The sequence below is a fragment of the Labrus mixtus genome, chromosome 15 (genome assembly GCF_963584025.1).
Source record: "Labrus mixtus chromosome 15, fLabMix1.1, whole genome shotgun sequence".
In the NCBI taxonomy this organism is placed as follows: Eukaryota; Metazoa; Chordata; class Actinopteri; order Labriformes; family Labridae; genus Labrus; species Labrus mixtus.
Window position 1 is genome coordinate 26,773,224 of NC_083626.1, and position 22,500 is coordinate 26,795,723.

Sequence of the window (22,500 nt, forward strand, 5' to 3'; positions counted from 1 at the left end):
TGTAACTGAGTCTCTTAATGTGTGGGCAAAGAGGCCTTTTGAAGGGGCAGAATTTTCCTCAAAACACGAGATCTGAGATTTTCACAGATGTTCTATGTTGTGTGGATGGACAGCAAGAAAAAGTTTGACAAGTATGCCAAAGAAATGTGTAGAGAAGTAAAGACTTGGGGGCTGAAGAAACGATAGAATAAAAAAAGATGACAAAATCTTCAAGTGTACACCCTGCCCTTACTCCAGCTTTAAGTGCTGCAACCCTAGGACCCCTTACAGATCAGTCCATCACTGAAAACAAACATCTCATAATATCAAAGATTACATTTAAACTTTTGGAAGGAAAAGAAAAGTACTTGTTTGTTTCAGTGTCTAAATGAGTGAATTCATGTTTTTATTTAAGTTGTCAATTTTATACATCAGAGAATTAATCTGTTGATTGAGAAAATGAATCATTGCATGTAATCATTGCAGCCCTCAAAGTCTTACTACTATATAGTCAACAATTGTAATCCATAGAAAAATAAATATCAGGTGTCTGTCTCAGGCAAGAAAAAGATTGAAATGCCTAAAATCTCAGATCAAGTGCTTTGAGAAGAATTCACGCTCTCTATGACTGACGGGGAAAAAACAAAAAAAACATCCTGCCTCACTGCCTACGCAAATGGGAAGCAACTCTGAAGAGCTTGACAATGTAAAGAGAACCAAAAGTCCCAGAATAGAAATGTACTTTTTTAGTGTTGTTAAGAAGTCAAACAGTGTTATTGTCTGTCATACAGAGTGTGGAAAGGAATCATCTGATGTGTTGTACCTGTTCAGATGTATGTTGCAGGATTCTCACAGCATCGTGTCCAGTTTGAATAAAGGTCCCTATTCTGTCTGTCTCTCTCTGCACTGCCACTCCCCCTTAAAAGCCCCCCAAGCTCCAGTATAATCCCCCTCCCTCCCCTGTTGCTGAGTCCCAGTAAAGGGCTCGAGTTGAAGTCAGTCTCAAGTCAGCCACAAGTGTACCAATGCATGTACTTCAGTACCCAGGGCCGCCCGAAACTACCTGTGCAGCGAAAAGGGTTAAAAAATGTATCCATAATACTATTGTTATAGAAATATAATATTATCATCATCATTATTGCTGTTATAATTATGGTTGGTATAATTTGTCATCATTGTTAGCATTATGGAAGCACCAGACTGTTTGTGGAAAGACGAGAAAAAGAAAGCCTTTTTTTTTTTTTTTTAAATTGTCTGGCTGTTGGTGGTCTGATCTCACAGAGGGAGGGGAGGAAAGGTTCAGAAAGAGATGAAGATGGCAGTCATGTTTGTACTGGTTGGGAAATGACTTACAGTGCTGAAATAAAATTTATTCTTTTAGTAAAAAAAGTATTTGTTGTGTCCAGTGTCTTTTATTTATTTAGAACAAAAATCTCACCAAGATTTTAAAGTCAAATAAATAATTTAAAATATACATGATTAATACAACATTTTGGGACATGGCTTACTCTTACACCTAATATTTTAAATAAGAACAATTATTCCAGTCTGTTGTACTACATGGATTATTAGCATGAAGCCACAGTTAGCATTTAAACCGGAAATGGTTGTCTACCGTAAAAAAAAATAAGAAACGAGATCATTTAGTAACATGCGAGATAATTTTTGTTTAATCTAAAACAAAAAGCAAAATCTTTAAAACGACCATTTATTATTCCTTTTTAATTGTTCACATTTTATTTGTCGGGAGCAACAACTTCCTGGAGTCTTGGTGGTTGCCTAGCAACAATTCGGAGGATTTCATATTTTAGGGTTTCCGTTTCCATCATAAAGCTAAGCTAACAATTTCTTGTCTTCAGCTTCATATTCACCACATGTGCATGAGACATTTTAAACTACATTATTTAAGATTACGTTTGTAAAATATAACACTTTTTTTTTAAGTGTCTTGGAAGTCTCATTTTGAGACTGCGCTACAGATTCGTAAATCTCGCGACATCACATGGCATTGCTGCTCTGGGACATTTTACAGACGACGAGCTAAAGAAAAGCGAGGCGCGGTAACGTAACGTAAGGTAATTCATCAGTTTTAGGAACTATGAAACTCGTTTCCAGGAATTGTATGTAGTCTAAATGGCGACATCTGCTGGGCGAACCGCTGGCCCTTCATGCGGTATCGATTGATAAAAACCTTTAATCCAAAAACATGACATAAGCAGAACAAAAGTCATTTTTAAGGATTGTATCTTTTTATTAATCTTGTATCTTGAATAATTTTTTAGAGTATTCAAGTTTATTGACAATAAAATCCAACATCTTGTGCTGCATTCAAGTGCTCCTCGGATCTTCCCTATTTTCTTTTCTTTATTGTAGTTCATTCAAATTAATAAGAAAATCTTAACCTATCACAGCTTGCCAAAAGAAAAACAGATAATTGTTGAACTGTAACCTGAGAATAAATGCTGCGCTGATAGCATTGAAGCTAAAGCTAATTTAAAGTAACGGTAGAGTACAGAGGAGCCAAAGTGTTCTCTGAGCTAGCTTCTGCCCGGGGCACAGAGTAGATGACATCATCTTTTGCTCCACCAGAGGGGGCGCTGTTACGAGAGGCAGCTTGGCTGTTGGAGAAATCCACCTCAGAGTAGTTGAGTTTACTCGAGTCATCGACGGTCTGGAAGGAAAAAAAGCTTTTTAAGATTTCCTTTGAGAAAGACAGGACAGTCGATAGAATCAGAAATCAGAGAGAGAGAGAGACAGAGAGAGGGGGGGGGGGGGGGGGATGCTTTGAGGACTGTAGCCTCTGTACATGGGGCGTGCAAACTAACCACTAAGTCACTGGCACCTTGATAAGTCACAGTTGAAAGAACTGAATGTTTTTGATTAAATTATTAATATTATTTAGAGCCCTGACAGAGGAAAGTTTTCTGACTTAAATTATGATTTAGTGACTAATTTTTTACAGTGTGCTTTTGTTTTTGTTCATGACATCAACAAGATCTTTTTACATTTTGTATCCTAAAGTTTTGTTTGCTTGGTGACAGCACATTACACGACCAGGGTCCAACATGGGCCTCTGTTAGAATCAACATGCTTGTGGGGCCTCTAGTGGCCATTTGTGGAACTGCAGTTTGTGACACTTCTGTGTTAATTTTATTGTTTAGCACTCATTGGAAATAGACTTATCTTTGACAAATACTCTCTTAATATATAGATCCATTTCAATCAAGTTTCATGTTAGATCAGAGATGTGCAACCACATCTTTATAACCTATAAGACTTCCTCCACAAAACAACGGAAGTTAGAGATATGAACATTATCTGGCCTGGTTCCTGTTTCTTTAATTGGCAGCAGATCACTTCCTGGATATTATTTATCTTTTCAAAAAAAGCACATGAAGGTGGTGCAGGTTTGACTAACATCTCCTTGTTGATCTACCACAGAAATAACATTTCCTCTGCTGTGCCGTCAAGTTGTTAATCTGTGAATTTAGTTTAGTACATTTAATCCAAAATCTTTCCACTGTTTTTTCTTACTTTGTTGTGAGAACCTGCTGCAGTTAGGAGGCTGTAGTCATCCGTGGTTTCAACCCCGTTCGGTTTGGCAAATTTAGCACAGCTGTAAACTGTTGAAACTTCCACAACAGGAGATCTGTGCCCCTCTCTGATCTCCTCGTACACTCGGTTGTTCTGCACGAGGAGAATACAAAGACACTGTTTCAGTACGTTTTTCTCAAACAGTTATAAAAGTTAAAGTCCCTGATTATCTCAGACTCACCTCTTGGATTTCAGCATACTCTTTTTGAACAGGGGGTCCTGGAAAACACCTCGTTAATAAGTCAACTCAAAATGTTACAGTTATAGTTATTAGTTATAAATGGAGTATAATGTAAATATTTTCTGTTAAAATCTTAAATTAAAAGTGTCGACCACTTCCTATTCCGTCTGTATGTGTGTTTCCTGTAGCCTCACCTTTGGGTTCTCTGGCCCTCTTCCTGCAGAACATCAGCAGGATGGCTGATAATATGACGATGAGGATGAAAAGACTCAGACCCAAATACAACGGAAGACCTGGGGTTGTTTTGGCACAAAAACAAGTTTGTTTTACACTTCATGATTTGTGAAATATAACTATAAGGGTCAATTATTTTGTGCACTGGCCCTAAAGCCTGGCTCAGACTACAGGATAATCGAGTCAGCCTGGGTTTGAATCCAGCCTGTGGCTCCTTTCCTGCATGTCATCCACACTCTCTCTCTCTCTCTCACTCTCTCTCTCTCACTCTCTCTCTCTCTCTCTCTCTCTCTCTCTCACTCTCTCTCTCTCACTCTCTCTCTCTCTCTCTCTCTCTCTCCCTCTCTCCCTCTCTCTCTCTCTCTCACTCTCTCTCTCTCACTCTCTCACTCTCTCTCTCTCTCTCTCTCTCTCTCTCTCTCTCTCTCTCTCTCTGTTTTCTGAGTCTATCCAACATCTCAAATAAAGGCATAAAAAGCCAAAAAATAAACCTTAGAGAGAGAGTTTGGAGTAACTACAGCCTCCCTACATGGGGGCGTGCTCTCTATCCACTAGGCTACCAGCGCCCCGAGCCGTTAGTTTTAAAGGAGGAGAGATTGTTAAACTTATTATTGTGTAGCACACGTTTACTTTAAAATGTAGGCTACATTTTAACATAAACATGAAAATATCATCAGAGTCACAATTATACACATTTCTATAAATATATATTCTGTGACCTGGGTTATAACTGCATAACAACAAAAGATTAAAAAACTATTTAAAAAATGAAATAACAAAAATACATCTTCAACTCTGTACTGAAACTTCTCAAATATCACAAATTCTCTAAAAACAGTAAATAACTTTTTCTACTACAGATAAATGTGAAAGTTATTCTGTGTGTTTGTCGCAACAACATTCAAATTAACTTCAACGTGTCGACTAATCTGATCATTTACAGACAAACTGTTAGTTTAAATTAAGAATGTTTAGAGTTCATAATGAAGAAAAGATGTAGCTCTAAACTAAATGTTTCATTTCAACTTATTGAGATATTTCAAAGATGTGAAGAAGTCCATGAAGAGTAAAAACTCACCATCTTTAACTCTGAGCTCAAACGTCTTAGTTGAATCTGGAGGCAAGTATCTATCCAACCAACATGTGTACGATCCAGAGTCAGACTTTCTCAAATTTGTGATGCTCACATAAAAAACTGTAGACAATAGTTCATTTTTTCTTAATTCAATGCTGTATCTGCCACACTGAGCACTGACATCTGTGGTGTTGCAAAGAATGTCTTCATCTTCACAGTCCTTTCTACAGAAAACCTTCCTTCTTCCAGAAAATTTAAAGCTGCATCCAACTTCGATGTTTCCTCCTTCAGTTCCTTCACGGACACCGATATCTTTATAAAAAGGGAATCCATCCGTCAGTTCTGTGGAAAAGAGATAAATAATCATGAGTTATATTCTGTGTTTTTTTTTCAGATCTTGCCGTCTGATTTGTTTCACATTCACATAAACAAACAAAACAATTACAGACATCCTACATCTCTATTTACTTCCCTACATTCATTCTCTAAAATTTGCATTTTGCATTTGCATGACTGAAATGTCATTCAACTTTTTACAAGTTGGTGTCTGCTGAATTCTAAAATACATCCAACTTATACATTCAGCATGCAGAAAAGGTGAATTATGAGTGAATACTTGAACAACTTCACTTAAAATGGTAAACTGTGACATCTAGGTTTATTAGTTGTATCTTAGTTTTATCTGGTAAAGTCAGATTCAAAGTACTCTGTTCAGTTTCCTCAATTCTATTTCAACACTGAACGTCTAGTTTAACCACAGAAACCAACATGTTTGAAAGAGTCCACCCACCACAGACTGTTCACATCCGCTGATAACTTTTCCTACTGCAAGTAATAAAAACTATGAAGAAGACAAATGGATCAGTGAAAAGAGAGGAGTGTAGGAATAGAGAGTACTCACTGAGGAAGAAGAAGCAGATCAAAGTCTGATGGACTCTCATGTTCAACACTCTGATGGTTTAAGACGCTCTTGTTCCGTCTTCACTGGTCAATGATGGAGTCCCTCCTCCAAACACAAAACACACCCCTCCCCTCTTCATACGCCCCACTACAGAGACTGTAACCTAACTTCACAGTCACTTAAAGCGTCATCAATGGCATATGTCTTTGTTTAGTTTCTTCTCAGCCATCTTTGTTGTACCTTCAAATACACTGAAACATGCAGCACTGGTACAAGACAGCAAGGCAATGACAGAAAACAGAGGGACGAACAGGAAGTCTTGCAGCTTAAATCGACGGCTCAATTTGGGAGGATGTGTGTGAGTGGAGATTGTAAGAATAACGCCTGTCGGTGTCAAATCTGTGCAGCTCAAGGTGTCTGCCTCAATTGATTGGTGGGTTTTATTTTATTATCTTTATTTCTATCTGTGAAACGGAATCAAGTGCAACTCCAAATGAGCACTGATGACAAAATGATCGAGCTGAAAGGGACTTAAGTTAGCATCAACGTTTTCTGTTGTTATTTTTTTCTTGGTTTATTTGGCAGTGACAGGCGCAGTATACATGCAGAACTGAACAACTACTTTCCAATGCACTGCACCACAGCATTTATAGATCATGCTAATTTCCAATGCCTGTCCCTGAAGAGGCTTTCAATATGAAACACACAACATGCATGATACATCTAAACACCCCCTCCCCTCCCACTAACACAACCCCTACACATGACTACATGGCTGGTTATTTTTCTTTCATTGACATTCAGTGACATGTGTCCAAAACAACAGGAGTTTTAACATTGTGCACTACAAGATCCTCTTATTACACAAAGCATAAACACATGATCTTACTGAATACAACAAAACATTCAGCTGAGGGTCTTCCTCATCAAAAGATCAAAGTTTGTGGTTTAAAGGCAGAATGTGCAAACATTTTACACATAAATATAGCAGAAAGTATATCCTGTGTAAATGTGTCTCTGAGTCCTGACTGTCTACGATGAGTGAGAAGCTCGAGTCCCGCTGTCTGTGTTGTTGTCTGAGCCGTGTTTACATGGACGGGACGGCCGGCTCCTCCCCTTGTGAGTAAAAGTTGTTTGTGTGAGGGACTAGAGAGAAGAAGAAGAACATAATGTACTCTCTGCCTATTTCAATGTCACCTAAACGTTTTAAGATCACGGTCATTCAGCGTAAATTCACATGCAATGTGAAGCTACGAGCTAACCAAAGAGCGCTAACATTAGCATGCTAACACAACAATGCAGCTCGAGACGAGGACAATTTTGTCCGCCACTTGCACTTAACTATGGAGCGTTTTAATTTGATAACTCCTTTGTGTAAACGTGAGGGGAGAGGGGTTGGAGGTGTGTCTCTGGAGGAGAGCGGAGGCTTCAGTATGGAGGAGGTGTTGCAAAACAGCAGTTTGTTTTGGTTTCATGCTGGTGCTCAAGGGCGACATCTACTGGATGAAAAGGGTGCACAATCTTCCTTTAAGTGAAGTCACATGTTAGGCAGAATCGTCCCTTTGCATAGAGTAATATTTAAATATACAGTACTCTTCAATTGTTTTCACTGATGCTCCAACATGTAAGTAGTTTCTCAGTTTCACAGCTTGAAGAGGTGGAGATCATTTATGTTGTGGAATATAAGTATATACTTCATACTGCAGTCCATGTTAGTTCACAGAAATAATAAAAACCCATCTCAGGGTCCTGGAGTCTTATCATTCAGAGAGAGAAATCACTTCATTTTGCCTGCAGACTTTTTTATTTATTTACCAGTAACATTAAAACTGATAACTATCTGCACAAATAGAGGTGATGGGAAATGCAATAAGTTTGAATAAACAGTAAAACTGGTCGTCCCTCCATCATTAACAATAAACCAAACATGAATATTTAACCCTCCATTTCAGAAACGTGTTTGTCACCTGCTGAACACTTTACTGCACATTACTGTAATTTGTTTGCGCAAAGTTCTCAATAAAAATCCTTGATGACAAAGTCTCTGTTAACACAAAATTAGCCGCTCAATAACTTAACTGTAACGTATAACTTGTGCCTTCAGAAAAATAAACATTTAACAAAATAATTTATGCTAAATATCTTGTAAAAACTAAGAAAAGCTCAACTTAAATAACCAATATGTAACTCTGACACCTGGTGTTCAAAATGGGTACTGCTCCATCTTACATATTGGACCTTTACTGTTTCCATAGCAATAGTAGCTCTGACTTGAAGCTATTTTTTTATGCAGCTCTGTTAATAAAAATCTTAACCTATCACAGTTTGCCAAAAGAAAAACAGATAATTGTTGAACTGTAACCTGAGAATAAATGCTGCGCTGATAGCATTGAAGCTAAAGCTAATTTAAAGTAACGGTAGAGTACAGAGGAGCCAAAGTGTTCTCTGAGCTAGCTTCTGCCCGGGGCACAGAGTAGATGACATCATCTTTTGCTCCACCAGAGGGGGCGCTGTTACGAGAGGCAGCTTGGCTGTTGGAGAAATCCACCTCAGAGTAGTTGAGTTTACTCGAGTCATCGACGGTCTGGAAGGAAAAAAATGTGAAAACTTATCAGCAAGTTCTTTTTTTTTACTTTATAAAATTTCCTTTGAGAGAGACAGGACAGTCGATAGAATCAGAAATCAGCGAGAGAGAGAGACAGAGAGAGAGAGGGGGGGGGGGATGACATGTATGAACCCGGGCCGCCCGCTTTGAGGACTGTAGCCTCTGTACATGGGGCGTGCAAACTAACCACTAAGTCACTGGCACCTTGATAAGTCACAGTTGAAAGAACTGAATGTTTTTGATTAAATTATTAATATTATTCAGAGCCCTGACAGAGGAAAGTTTTCTGACTTAAATTATGATTTAGTGACTAATTTTTTACAGTGTGCTTTTGTTTTTGTTCATGACATCAACAAGATCTTTTTACATTTTGTATCCTAAAGTTTTGTTTGCTTGGTGACAGCACATTACACGACCAGGGTCCAACATGGGCCTCTGTTAGAATCAACATGCTTGTGGGGCCTCTAGTGGCCATTTGTGGAACTGCAGTTTGTGACACTTCTGTGTTAATTTTATTGTTTAGCACTCATTGGAAATAGACTTATCTTTGACAAATACTCTCTTAATATATAGATCCATTTCAATCAAGTTTCATGTTAGATCAGAGATGTGCAACCACATCTTTATAACCTATAAGACTTCCTCCACAAAACAACGGAAGTTAGAGATATGAACATTATCTGGCCTGGTTCCTGTTTCTTTAATTGGCAGCAGATCACTTCCTGGATATTATTTATCTTTTCAAAAAAAGCACATGAAGGTGGTGCAGGTTTGACTAACATCTCCTTGTTGATCTACCACAGAAATAACATTTCCTCTGCTGTGCCGTCAAGTTGTTAATCTGTGAATTTAGTTTAGTACATTTAATCCAAAATCTTTCCACTGTTTTTTCTTACTTTGTTGTGAGAACCTGCTGCAGTTAGGAGGCTGTAGTCATCCGTGGTTTCAACCCCGTTCGGTTTGGCAAATTTAGCACAGCTGTAAACTGTTGAAACTTCCACAACAGGAGATCTGTGCCCCTCTCTGATCTCCTCGTACACTCGGTTGTTCTGCACGAGGAGAATACAAAGACACTGTTTCAGTACGTTTTTCTCAAACAGTGATGAAAGTTAAAGTCCCTGATTATCTCAGACTCACCTCTTGGATTTCAGCATACTCTGTTTGAACAGGGGGTCCTGGAAAACACCTCGTTAATAAGTCAACTCAAAATGTTACAGTTATAGTTATTAGTTATAAATGGAGTATAATGTAAATATTTTCTGTTAAAATCTTAAATTAAAGGTGTCGACCACTTCCTATTCCGTGTGTATGTGTGTTTCCTGTAGCCTCACCTTTGGGTTCTCTGGTCCTCTTCCTGCAGAACATCAGCAGGATGGCTGATAATATGACGATGAGGATGAAAAGACTCAGACCCAAATACAACAGAAGACCTGGGGTTGTTTTGGCACAAAAACAAGTTTGTTTTACACTTCATGATTTGTGAAATATAACTATAAGGGTCAATTCTTTTGTGCACTGGCCCTAAAGCCTGGCTCAGACTACAGGATAATCGAGTCGATTCCCCCGTCCCGACAGTCAGGGGGGGTAGCTTCCCTGATCTGCTCAGAGAGCATCGTAACTGCCACAATTTATTTCAAACATGTTTGATTTTGAGGATTTCAAATCTTGACGATTATGTCATGAACGTGTCCGTACATGGGGCGGGACAACCAGCCACTAGGCTACAGACGCCATCATTTTTTTCATATCTTGTAGTGTTTGCATGCTGAAGATTATAAAGAAGAATATCTGTTAAGATTGTCCTTACATGCGGGATGCTGCCCGATTTCAAAATTGGGTAGTATCTTAAAATTCCTGTAGTCTGAAGGTTTAAACATTTTAATATATACCTGAAAACAGAAAAATAACCCAACAATGAATAAACATACTACACATACAATGATACACATTCATATACTTGCATAAATACAGAATGCCTATAAACATACTTATAATTATGTAAATGTACCTGAACCAGAAGCTGATGAGAGCTGCTCAGTCGTGGTTGTGTTAGACGAGTGTGATGAAGTCGTGGTGCTTCCTGAACTGACGCTCACAGTCTGCGCTGTGGTCAGTGTGGAGGTCGAGCGGGTCGATGATGGTTTAGGAGTCGTGTTTGGTTTAGAGGTGGTTGTTGCTGAAAATATATAATTTAAAAATAGGTACAAATGAAATCTGACACCAATAAAGCTCGAAGCAGCAGTCAATCATCGTGTTTGGTGAAACCATTTTCAATTGTTTGATCTGAGCCGATCTTATAATTTACAGATCAGCTGGAGGTTTTTAAGGTTCATCTTTTGGGGTTTTATACCTTCATTTAGAGTCAGTTGATAGAGTCAGAAATCAGGGAGAGAGGGGCTGGTATTCTAGTGGTTAGTACGGAGGCTGTAGTCATCCAAATGGGCAGCCTGGGTTTGAATCCAGCCTGTGGCTCCTTTCCTGCATATCATCCACACTCTCTCTCTCTCTCTCTCTCTCTCTCTCTCTGTCCCTGTTTTCTGAGTCTGTCCAACATCTCAAATAAAGGCATAAAAAGCCCAAAAATAAACCTTAGAGAGAGAGTTTGGAGTAACTACAGCCTCCCTACATGGGGGCGTGCTCTCTATCCACTAGGCTACCAGCGCCCCGAGCCGTTAGTTTTAAAGGAGCAGAGATTGTTAAACTTATTATTGTGTAGCACACGTTTACTTTAAAATGTAGGCTACATTTTAACATAAACATGAAAATATCATCAGAGTCACAATTATACACATTTCTATAAATATATATTCTGTGACCTGGGTTATAACTGCATAACAACAAAAGATTAAAAAACTATTTAAAAAATGAAATAACAAAAATACATCTTCAACTCTGTACTGAAACTTCTCAAATATTACAAATTCTCTAAAAACAGTAAATAACTTTTTCTACTACAGATAAATGTGAAAGTTATTCTGTGTGTTTGTCGCAACAACATTCAAATTAACTTCAACGTGTCGACTAATCTGATCATTTACAGACAAACTGTTAGTTTAAATTAAGAATGTTTAGAGTTCATAATGAAGAAAAGATGTAGCTCTAAACTAAATGTTTCATTTCAACTTATTGAGATATTTCAAAGATGTGAAGAAGTCCATTAAGAGTAAAAACTCACCATCTTTAACTCTGAGCTCAAACGTCTTAGTTGAATCTGGAGGCAAGTATCTATCCAACCAACATGTGTACGATCCAGAGTCAGACTTTGTCAAATTTGTGATGCTCACATAAAAAACTGTAGACAATAGTTCATTTTTTCTTAATTCAATGCTGTATCTGCCACACTGAGCACTGACATCTGTGGTGTTGCAAAGAATGTCTTCATCTTCACAGTCCTTTCTACAGAAAACCTTCCTTCTTCCAGAAGATGTAAAGCTGCATCCAACTTCGATGTTTCCTCCTTCAGTTCCTTCACGGACACCGATATCTTTATGAAAAGAGAATCCATCCGTCAGTTCTGTGGAAAAGAGATAAATAATCATGAGTTATATTCTGTGTTTTTTTTTCAGATCTTGCCGTCTGATTTGTTTCACATTCACATAAACAAACAAAACAATAACAGACATCCTACATCTCTATTTACTTCCCTACATTCATTCTCTAAAATTAGCATTTTGCATTTGCATGCCTGAAATGTCATTAAACTTTTTACAAGTTGGTGTCTGCTGAATTCTAAAATACATCCAACTTATACATTCAGCATGCAGAAAAGGTGAATTATGAGTGAATACTTGAACAACTTCACTTAAAATGGTAAACTGTGACATCTAGGTTTATTAGTTGTATCTTAGTTTTATCTGGTAAAGTCAGATTCAAAGTACTCTGTTCAGTTTCCTCAATTCTATTTCAACACTGAACGTCTAGTTTAACCACAGAAACCAACATGTTTGAAAGAGTCCACCCACCACAGACTGCTTCTTATTCTGTCTCCTGTAACTAATAAAGTAAACTATGAAGAAGACAAATGGATCAGTGAAAAGAGAGGAGTGTAGGAATAGAGAGTACTCACTGAGGAAGAAGAAGCAGATCAAAGTCTGATGGACTCTCATGTTCAACACTCTGATGGTTTAAGACGCTCTTGTTCCGTCTTCACTGGTCAATGATGGAGTCCCTCCTCCAAACACAAAACACACCCCTCCCCTCTTCATACGCCCCACTACAGAGACTGTAACCTAACTTCACAGTCACTTAAAGCGTCATCAATGGCATATGTCTTTGTTTAGTTTCTTCTCAGCCATCTTTGTTGTACCTTCAAATACACTGAAACATGCAGCACTGGTACAAGACAGCAAGGCAATGACAGAAAACAGAGGGACGAACAGGAAGTCTTGCAGCTTAAATCGACGGCTCAATTTGGGAGGATGTGTGTGAGTGGAGATTGTAAGAATAACGCCTGTCGGTGTCAAATCTGTGCAGCTCAAGGTGTCTGCCTCAGTTGATTGGTGGGTTTTATTTTATTATCTTTATTTCTATCTGTGAAACGGAATCAAGTGCAACTCCAAATGAGCACTGATGACAAAATGATCGAGCTGAAAGGGACTTAAGTTAGCATCAACGTTTTCTGTTGTTATTTTTTTCTTGGTTTATTTGGCAGTGACAGGCGCAGTATACATGCAGAACTGAACAACTACTTTCCAATGCACTGCACCACAGCATTTATAGATCATGCTAATTTCCAATGCCTGTCCCTGAAGAGGCTTTCAATATGAAACACACAACATGCATGATACATCTAAACACCCCCTCCCCTCCCACTAACACAACCCCTACACATGACTACATGGCTGGTTATTTTTCTTTCATTGACATTCAGTGACATGTGTCCAAAACAACAGGAGTTTTAACATTGTGCACTACAAGATCCTCTTATTACACAAAGCATAAACACATGATCTTACTGAATACAACAAAACATTCAGCTGAGGGTCTTCCTCATCAAAAGATCAAAGTTTATGGTTTAAAGGCAGAATGTGCAAACATTTTACACATAAATATAGCAGAAAGTGTATCCTGTGTAAATGTGTCTCTGAGTCCTGACTGTCTACGATGAGTGAGAAGCTCGAGTCCCGCTGTCTGTGTTGTTGTCTGAGCCGTGTTTACATGGACGGGACGGCCGGCTCCTCCCCTTGTGAGTAAAAGTTGTTTGTGTGAGGGACTAGAGAGAAGAAGAAGAACATAATGTACTCTCTGCTTATTTGAATGTCACCTAAACGTTTTAAGATCACGGTCATTCAGCGTAAATTCACATGCAATGTGAAGCTACGAGCTAACCAAAGAGCGCTAACATTAGCATGCTAACACAACAATGCAGCTCGAGACGAGGACAATTTTGTCCGCCACTTGCACTTAACTATGGAGCGTTTTAATTTGATAACTCCTTTGTGTAAACGTGAGGGGAGAGGGGTTGGAGGTGTGTCTCTGGAGGAGAGCGGAGGCTTCAGTATGGAGGAGGTGTTGCAAAACAGCAGTTTGTTTTGGTTTCATGCTGGTGCTCAAGGGCGACATCTACTGGATGAAAAGGGTGCACAATCTTCCTTTAAGTGAAGTCACATGTTAGGCAGAATCGTCCCTTTGCATAGAGTAATATTTAAATATACAGTACTCTTCAATTGTTTTCACTGATGCTCCAACATGTAAGTAGTTTCTCAGTTTCACAGCTTGAAGAGGTGGAGATCATTTATGTTGTGGAATATAAGTATATACTTCATACTGCAGTCCATGTTAGTTCACAGAAATAATAAAAACCCATCTCAGGGTCCTGGAGTCTTATCATTCAGAGAGAGAAATCACTTCATTTTGCCTGCAGACTTTTTTATTTATTTACCAGTAACATTAAAACTGATAACTATCTGCACAAATAGAGGTGATGGGAAATGCAATAAGTTTGAATAAACAGTAAAACTGGTCGTCCCTCCATCATTAACAATAAACCAAACATGAATATTTAACCCTCCATTTCAGAAACGTGTTTGTCACCTGCTGAACACTTTACTGTACATTACTGTAATTTGTTTGCGCAAAGTTCTCAATAAAAATCCTTGATGACAAAGTCTCTGTTAACACAAAATTAGCCGCTCAATAACTTAACTGTAACGTATAACTTGTGCCTTCAGAAAAATAAACATTTAACAAAATAATTTATGCTAAATATCTTGTAAAAACTAAGAAAAGCTCAACTTAAATAACCAATATGTAACTCTGACACCTGGTGTTCAAAATGGGTACTGCTCCATCTTACATATTGGACCTTTACTGTTTCCATAGCAATAGTAGCTCTGACTTGAAGCTATTTTTTTATGCAGCTCTGTTAATAAAAATCTTAACCTATCACAGTTTGCCAAAAGAAAAACAGATAATTGTTGAACTGTAACCTGAGAATAAATGCTGCGCTGATAGCATTGAAGCTAAAGCTAATTTAAAGTAACGGTAGAGTACAGAGGAGCCAAAGTGTTCTCTGAGCTAGCTTCTGCCCGGGGCACAGAGTAGATGACATCATCTTTTGCTCCACCAGAGGGGGCGCTGTTACGAGAGGCAGCTTGGCTGTTGGAGAAATCCACCTCAGAGTAGTTGAGTTTACTCGAGTCATCGACGGTCTGGAAGGAAAAAAATGTGAAAACTTATCAGCAAGTTCTTTTTTTTTACTTTATAAAATTTCCTTTGAGAGAGACAGGACAGTCGATAGAATCAGAAATCAGCGAGAGAGAGAGACAGAGAGAGAGAGGGGGGGGGGGATGACATGTATGAACCCGGGCCGCCCGCTTTGAGGACTGTAGCCTCTGTACATGGGGCGTGCAAACTAACCACTAAGTCACTGGCACCTTGATAAGTCACAGTTGAAAGAACTGAATGTTTTTGATTAAATTATTAATATTATTCAGAGCCCTGACAGAGGAAAGTTTTCTGACTTAAATGATGATTTAGTGACTAATTTTTTACAGTGTGCTTTTGTTTTTGTTCATGACATCAACAAGATCTTTTTACATTTTGTATCCTAAAGTTTTGTTTGCTTGGTGACAGCACATTACACGACCAGGGTCCAACATGGGCCTCTGTTAGAATCAACATGCTTGTGGGGCCTCTAGTGGCCATTTGTGGAACTGCAGTTTGTGACACTTCTGTGTTAATTTTATTGTTTAGCACTCATTGGAAATAGACTTATCTTTGACAAATACTCTCTTAATATATAGATCCATTTCAATCAAGTTTCATGTTAGATCAGAGATGTGCAACCACATCTTTATAACCTATAAGACTTCCTCCACAAAACAACGGAAGTTAGAGATATGAACATTATCTGGCCTGGTTCCTGTTTCTTTAATTGGCAGCAGATCACTTCCTGGATATTATTTATCTTTTCAAAAAAAGCACATGAAGGTGGTGCAGGTTTGACTAACATCTCCTTGTTGATCTACCACAGAAATAACATTTCCTCTGCTGTGCCGTCAAGTTGTTAATCTGTGAATTTAGTTTAGTACATTTAATCCAAAATCTTTCCACTGTTTTTTCTTACTTTGTTGTGAGAACCTGCTGCAGTTAGGAGGCTGTAGTCATCCGTGGTTTCAACCCCGTTCGGTTTGGCAAATTTAGCACAGCTGTAAACTGTTGAAACTTCCACAACAGGAGATCTGTGCCCCTCTCTGATCTCCTCGTACACTGGGTTGTTCTGCACGAGGAGAATACAAAGACACTGTTTCAGTACGTTTTTCTCAAACAGTGATGAAAGTTAAAGTCCCTGATTATCTCAGACTCACCTCTTGGATTTCAGCATACTCTTTTTGAACAGGGGGTCCTGGAAAACACCTCGTTAATAAGTCAACTCAAAATGTTACAGTTATAGTTATTAGTTATAAATGGAGTATAATGTAAATATTTTCTGTTAAAATCTTAAATTAAAGGTGTCGACCACTTCCTATTCCGTGTGTATGTGTGTTTCCTGTAGCCTCACCTTTGGGTTCTCTGGCCCTCTTCCTGCAGAACATCAGCAGGATGGCTGATAATATGACGATGAGGATGAAAAGACTCAGACCCAAATACAACAGAAGACCTGGGGTTGTTTTGGCACAAAAACAAGTTTGTTTTACACTTCATGATTTGTGAAATATAACTATAAGGGTCAATTCTTTTGTGCACTGGCCCTAAAGCCTGGCTCAGACTACAGGATAATCGAGTCGATTCCCCCGTCCCGACAGTCAGGGGGGGTAGCTTCCCTGATCTGCTCAGAGAGCATCGTAACTGCCACAATTTATTTCAAACATGTTTGATTTTGAGGATTTCAAATCTTGACGATTATGTCATGAACGTGTCCGTACATGGGGCGGGACAACCAGCCACTAGGCTACAGACGCCATCATTTTTTTCATATCTTGTAGTGTTTGCATGCTGAAGATTATAAAGAAGAATATCTGTTAAGATTGTCCTTACATGCGGGATGCTGCCCGATTTCAAAATTGGGTAGTATCTTAAAATTCCTGTAGTCTGAAGGTTTAAACATTTTAATATATACCTGAAAACAGAAAAATAACCCAACAATGAATAAACATACTACACATACAATGATACACATTCATATACTTGCATAAATACAGAATGTCTATAAACATACTTATAATTATGTAAATGTACCTGAACCAGAAGCTGATGAGAGCTGCTCAGTCGTGGTTGTGTTAGACGAGTGTGATGAAGTCGTGGTGCTTCCTGAACTGACGCTCACAGTCTGCGCTGTGGTCAGTGTGGAGGTCGAGCGGGTCGATGATGGTTTAGGAGTCGTGTTTGGTTTAGAGGTGGTTGTTGCTGAAAATATATAATTTAAAAATAGGTACAAATGAAATCTGACACCAATAAAGCTCGAAGCAGCAGTCGATCATCGTGTTTGGTGAAACCATTTTCAATTGTTTGATCTGAGCCGATCTTATAATTTACAGATGAGCTGGAGGTTTTTAAGGTTCATCTTTTGGGGTTTTATTCCTCTATTTAGAGACAGTGGATAGAGTCAGAAATCAGGGAGAGAGGGGCTGGTATTCTAGTGGTTAGTACGGAGGCTGTAGTCATCCAAATGGGCAGCCTGGGTTTGAATCCAGCCTGTGGCTCCTTTCCTGCATGTCATCCACACTCTCTCTCTCTCTCTCTCTCTCTCTGTCCCTGTTTTCTGAGTCTGTCCAACATCTCAAATAAAGGCATAAAAAGCCCAAAAATAAACCTTAGAGAGAGAGTTTGGAGTAACTACAGCCTCCCTACATGGGGGCGTGCTCTCTATCCACTAGGCTACCAGCGCCCCGAGCCGTTAGTTTTAAAGGAGCAGAGATTGTTAAACTTATTATTGTGTAGCACACGTTTACTTTAAAATGTAGGCTACATTTTAACATAAACATGAAAATATCATCAGAGTCACAATTATACACATTTCTATAAATATATATTCTGTGACCTGGGTTATAACTGCATAACAACAAAAGATTAAAAAACTATTTAAAAAATGAAATAACAAAAATACATCTTCAACTCTGTACTGAAACTTCTCAAATATTACAAATTCTCTAAAAACAGTAAATAACTTTTTCTACTACAGATAAATGTGAAAGTTATTCTGTGTGTTTGTCGCAACAACATTCAAATTAACTTCAACGTGTCGACTAATCTGATCATTTACAGACAAACTGTTAGTTTAAATTAAGAATGTTTAGAGTTCATAATGAAGAAAAGATGTAGCTCTAAACTAAATGTTTCATTTCAACTTATTGAGATATTTCAAAGATGTGAAGAAGTCCATTAAGAGTAAAAACTCACCATCTTTAACTCTGAGCTCAAACGTCTTAGTTGAATCTGGAGGCAAGTATCTATCCAACCAACATGTGTACGATCCAGAGTCAGACTTTGTCAAATTTGTGATGCTCACATAAAAAACTGTAGACAATAGTTCATTTTTTCTTAATTCAATGCTGTATCTGCCACACTGAGCACTGACATCTGTGATGTTGCAAAGAATGTCTTCATCTTCACAGTCCTTTCTACAGAAAACCTTCCTTCTTCCAGAAGATGTAAAGCTGCATCCAACTTCGATGTTTCCTCCTTCAGTTCCTTCACGGACACCGATATCTTTATGAAAAGAGAATCCATCCGTCAGTTCTGTGGAAAAGAGATAAATAATCATGAGTTATATTCTGTGTTTTTTTTTCAGATCTTGCCGTCTGATTTGTTTCACATTCACATAAACAAACAAAACAATAACAGACATCCTACATCTCTATTTACTTCCCTACATTCATTCTCTAAAATTAGCATTTTGCATTTGCATGCCTGAAATGTCATTAAACTTTTTACAAGTTGGTGTCTGCTGAATTCTAAAATACATCCAACTTATACATTCAGCATGCAGAAAAGGTGAATTATGAGTGAATACTTGAACAACTTCACTTAAAATGGTAAACTGTGACATCTAGGTTTATTAGTTGTATCTTAGTTTTATCTGGTAAAGTCAGATTCAAAGTACTCTGTTCAGTTTCCTCAATTCTATTTCAACACTGAACGTCTAGTTTAACCACAGAAACCAACATGTTTGAAAGAGTCCACCCACCACAGACTGCTTCTTATTCTGTCTCCTGTAACTAATAAAGTAAACTATGAAGAAGACAAATGGATCAGTGAAAAGAGAGGAGTGTAGGAATAGAGAGTACTCACTGAGGAAGAAGAAGCAGATCAAAGTCTGATGGACTCTCATGTTCAACACTCTGATGGTTTAAGACGCTCTTGTTCCGTCTTCACTGGTCAATGATGGAGTCCCTCCTCCAAACACAAAACACACCCCTCCCCTCTTCATACGCCCCACTACAGAGACTGTAACCTAACTTCACAGTCACTTAAAGCGTCATCAATGGCATATGTCTTTGTTTAGTTTCTTCTCAGCCATCTTTGTTGTACCTTCAAATACACTGAAACATGCAGCACTGGTACAAGACAGCAAGGCAATGACAGAAAACAGAGGGACGAACAGGAAGTCTTGCAGCTTAAATCGACGGCTCAATTTGGGAGGATGTGTGTGAGTGGAGATTGTAAGAATAACGCCTGTCGGTGTCAAATCTGTGCAGCTCAAGGTGTCTGCCTCAGTTGATTGGTGGGTTTTATTTTATTATCTTTATTTCTATCTGTGAAACGGAATCAAGTGCAACTCCAAATGAGCACTGATGACAAAATGATCGAGCTGAAAGGGACTTAAGTTAGCATCAACGTTTTCTGTTGTTATTTTTTTCTTGGTTTATTTGGCAGTGACAGGCGCAGTATACATGCAGAACTGAACAACTACTTTCCAATGCACTGCACCACAGCATTTATAGATCATGCTAATTTCCAATGCCTGTCCCTGAAGAGGCTTTCAATATGAAACACACAACATGCATGATACATCTAAACACCCCCTCCCCTCCCACTAACACAACCCCTACACATGACTACATGGCTGGTTATTTTTCTTTCATTGACATTCAGTGACATGTGTCCAAAACAACAGGAGTTTTAACATTGTGCACTACAAGATCCTCTTATTACACAAAGCATAAACACATGATCTTACTGAATACAACAAAACATTCAGCTGAGGGTCTTCCTCATCAAAAGATCAAAGTTTGTGGTTTAAAGGCAGAATGTGCAAACATTTTACACATAAATATAGCAGAAAGTATATCCTGTGTAAATGTGTCTCTGAGTCCTGACTGTCTACGATGAGTGAGAAGCTCGAGTCCCGCTGGCTGTGTTGTTGTCTGAGCCGTGTTTACATGGACGGGACGGCCGGCTCCTCCCCTTGTGAGTAAAAGTTGTTTGTGTGAGGGACTAGAGAGAAGAAGAAGAACATAATGTACTCTCTGCTTATTTGAATGTCACCTAAACGTTTTAAGATCACGGTCATTCAGCGTAAATTCACATGCAATGTGAAGCTACGAGCTAACCAAAGAGCGCTAACATTAGCATGCTAACACAACAATGCAGCTCGAGACGAGGACAATTTTGTCCGCCACTTGCACTTAACTATGGAGCGTTTTAATTTGATAACTCCTTTGTGTAAACGTGAGGGGAGAGGGGTTGGAGGTGTGTCTCTGGAGGAGAGCGGAGGCTTCAGTATGGAGGAGGTGTTGCAAAACAGCAGTTTGTTTTGGTTTCATGCTGGTGCTCAAGGGCGACATCTACTGGATGAAAAGGGTGCACAATCTTCCTTTAAGTGAAGTCACATGTTAGGCAGAATCGTCCCTTTGCATAGAGTAATATTTAAATATACAGTACTCTTCAATTGTTTTCACTGATGCTCCAACATGTAAGTAGTTTCTCAGCTTCACAGCTTGAAGAGGTGGAGATCATTTATGTTGTGGAATATAAGTATATACTTCATACTGCAGTCCATGTTAGTTCACAGAAATAATAAAAACCCATCTCAGGGTCCTGGAGTCTTATCATTCAGAGAGAGAAATCACTTCATTTTGCCTGCAGACTTTTTTATTTATTTACCAGTAACATTAAAACTGATAACTATCTGCACAAATAGAGGTGATGGGAAATGCAATAAGTTTGAATAAACAGTAAAACTGGTCGTCCCTCCATCATTAACAATAAACCAAACATGAATATTTAACCCTCCATTTCAGAAACGTGTTTGTCACCTGCTGAACACTTTACTGTACATTACTGTAATTTGTTTGCGCAAAGTTCTCAATGAAAATCCTTGATGACAAAGTCTCTGTTAACACAAAATTAGCCGCTCAATAACTTAACTGTAACGTATAACTTGTGCCTTCAGAAAAATAAACATTTAACAAAATAATTTATGCTAAATATCTTGTAAAAACTAAGAAAAGCTCAACTTAAATAACCAATATGTAACTCTGACACCTGGTGTTCAAAATGGGTGCTGCAGTCCATCTTACATTGGACCTTTACTGTTTCCATAGCAATAGTAGCTCTGACTTGAAGCTATTTTTTCATGCAGCTCTGTTAATAAAAATCTTAACCTTTCACAGTTTGCCAAAAGAAAAACAGATAATTGTTGAACTGTAACCTGAGAATAAATGCTGCGCTGATAGCATTGAAGCTAAAGCTAATTTAAAGTAACGGTAGAGTACAAAGCCAAAGTGTTCTCTGAGCTAGCTTCTGCCCGGGGCACGGAGTAGATGACATCATCTTTTGCTCCACCAGAGGGGGCGCTGTTACGAGAGGCAGCATGGCTGTTGGAGAAATCCACCTCAGAGTAGTTGAGTTTACTCGAGTCATCGACGGTCTGGAAGGAAAAAAAGCTTTTTAAGATTTCCTTTGAGAAAGACAGGACAGTCGATAGAATCAGAAATCAGAGAGAGAGAGAGACAGAGAGAGAGAGAGGGGGGGGGGATGCTTTGAGGACTGTAGCCTCTGTACATGGGGCGTGCAAACTAACCACTAAGTCACTGGCACCTTGATAAGTCACAGTTGAAAGAACTGAATGTTTTTGATTAAATTATTAATATTATTCAGAGCCCTGACAGAGGAAAGTTTTCTGACTTAAATTATGATTTAGTGACAATTTTTTTACAGTGTGCTTTTGTTTTTGTTCATGACATCAACAAGATCTTTTTACATTTTGTATCCTAAAGTTTTGTTTGCTTGGTGACAGCACATTACACGACCAGGGTCCAACATGGGCCTCTGTTAGAATCAACATGCTTGTGGGGCCTCTAGTGGCCATTTGTGGAACTGCAGTTTGTGACACTTCTGTGTTAATTTTATTGTTTAGCACTCATTGGAAATAGACTTATCTTTGACAAATACTCTCTTAATATATAGATCCATTTCAATCAAGTTTCATGTTAGATCAGAGATGTGCAACCACATCTTTATAACCTATAAGACTTCCTCCACAAAAC

The 22,500-nt window shown here is 38.6% G+C and overlaps 4 protein-coding genes across 7 annotated transcripts in view; 1 reads left to right on the plus strand and 3 right to left on the minus strand.

Moving 5' to 3' along the window:
- The window catches only part of fam120c (family with sequence similarity 120 member C), a 25,159-nt gene extending 23,788 nt beyond the window's left edge, over nucleotides 1-1,371 (plus strand). For both annotated transcript variants that reach the window (XR_009675963.1, XM_061058199.1), the window contains one exon: nucleotides 1-1,371. This exon is cut by the window's left edge. The gene's annotated coding sequence lies outside the window, so the exon portion shown is untranslated.
- A 963-nt stretch (nucleotides 1,372-2,334) lies between these two features.
- On the minus strand, nucleotides 2,335-6,073 carry LOC132990123 (uncharacterized). The gene is made up of 6 exons (XM_061058201.1): nucleotides 5,965-6,073; nucleotides 5,067-5,405; nucleotides 3,949-4,047; nucleotides 3,755-3,792; nucleotides 3,514-3,666; nucleotides 2,335-2,650 (listed from the first exon to the last, which is right to left on the minus strand). Exons 1-6 carry the CDS (start codon nucleotides 6,002-6,004, stop codon nucleotides 2,468-2,470), a joined length of 852 nt encoding a protein of 283 aa, XP_060914184.1. The 5' UTR covers nucleotides 6,005-6,073; the 3' UTR covers nucleotides 2,335-2,467.
- Nucleotides 6,074-7,745: 1,672 nt separating this feature from the next.
- Nucleotides 7,746-12,745, minus strand: LOC132990125 (uncharacterized). 3 transcript variants are annotated; one of them, XM_061058203.1, is made up of 7 exons: nucleotides 12,636-12,745; nucleotides 11,745-12,083; nucleotides 10,578-10,745; nucleotides 9,901-9,999; nucleotides 9,707-9,744; nucleotides 9,466-9,618; nucleotides 7,746-8,548 (listed from the first exon to the last, which is right to left on the minus strand). In XM_061058203.1, the coding sequence occupies exons 1-7, from the start codon at nucleotides 12,673-12,675 to the stop codon at nucleotides 8,366-8,368; spliced, it is 1,020 nt and encodes a 339-aa protein (XP_060914186.1). In that variant the 5' UTR covers nucleotides 12,676-12,745; the 3' UTR covers nucleotides 7,746-8,365. The 3 variants fall into 3 exon arrangements, with proteins under 3 accessions (XP_060914186.1, XP_060914188.1, XP_060914187.1); XM_061058205.1 differs by lacking the exon at nucleotides 10,578-10,745; XM_061058204.1 differs by lacking the exon at nucleotides 9,901-9,999.
- Nucleotides 12,746-14,416: 1,671 nt separating this feature from the next.
- On the minus strand, nucleotides 14,417-19,410 carry LOC132990124 (uncharacterized). The gene is made up of 7 exons (XM_061058202.1): nucleotides 19,301-19,410; nucleotides 18,410-18,748; nucleotides 17,249-17,416; nucleotides 16,572-16,670; nucleotides 16,378-16,415; nucleotides 16,137-16,289; nucleotides 14,417-15,219 (listed from the first exon to the last, which is right to left on the minus strand). The coding sequence occupies exons 1-7, from the start codon at nucleotides 19,338-19,340 to the stop codon at nucleotides 15,037-15,039; spliced, it is 1,020 nt and encodes a 339-aa protein (XP_060914185.1). The 5' UTR covers nucleotides 19,341-19,410; the 3' UTR covers nucleotides 14,417-15,036.
- Nucleotides 19,411-22,500: the final 3,090 nt, after the last annotated feature.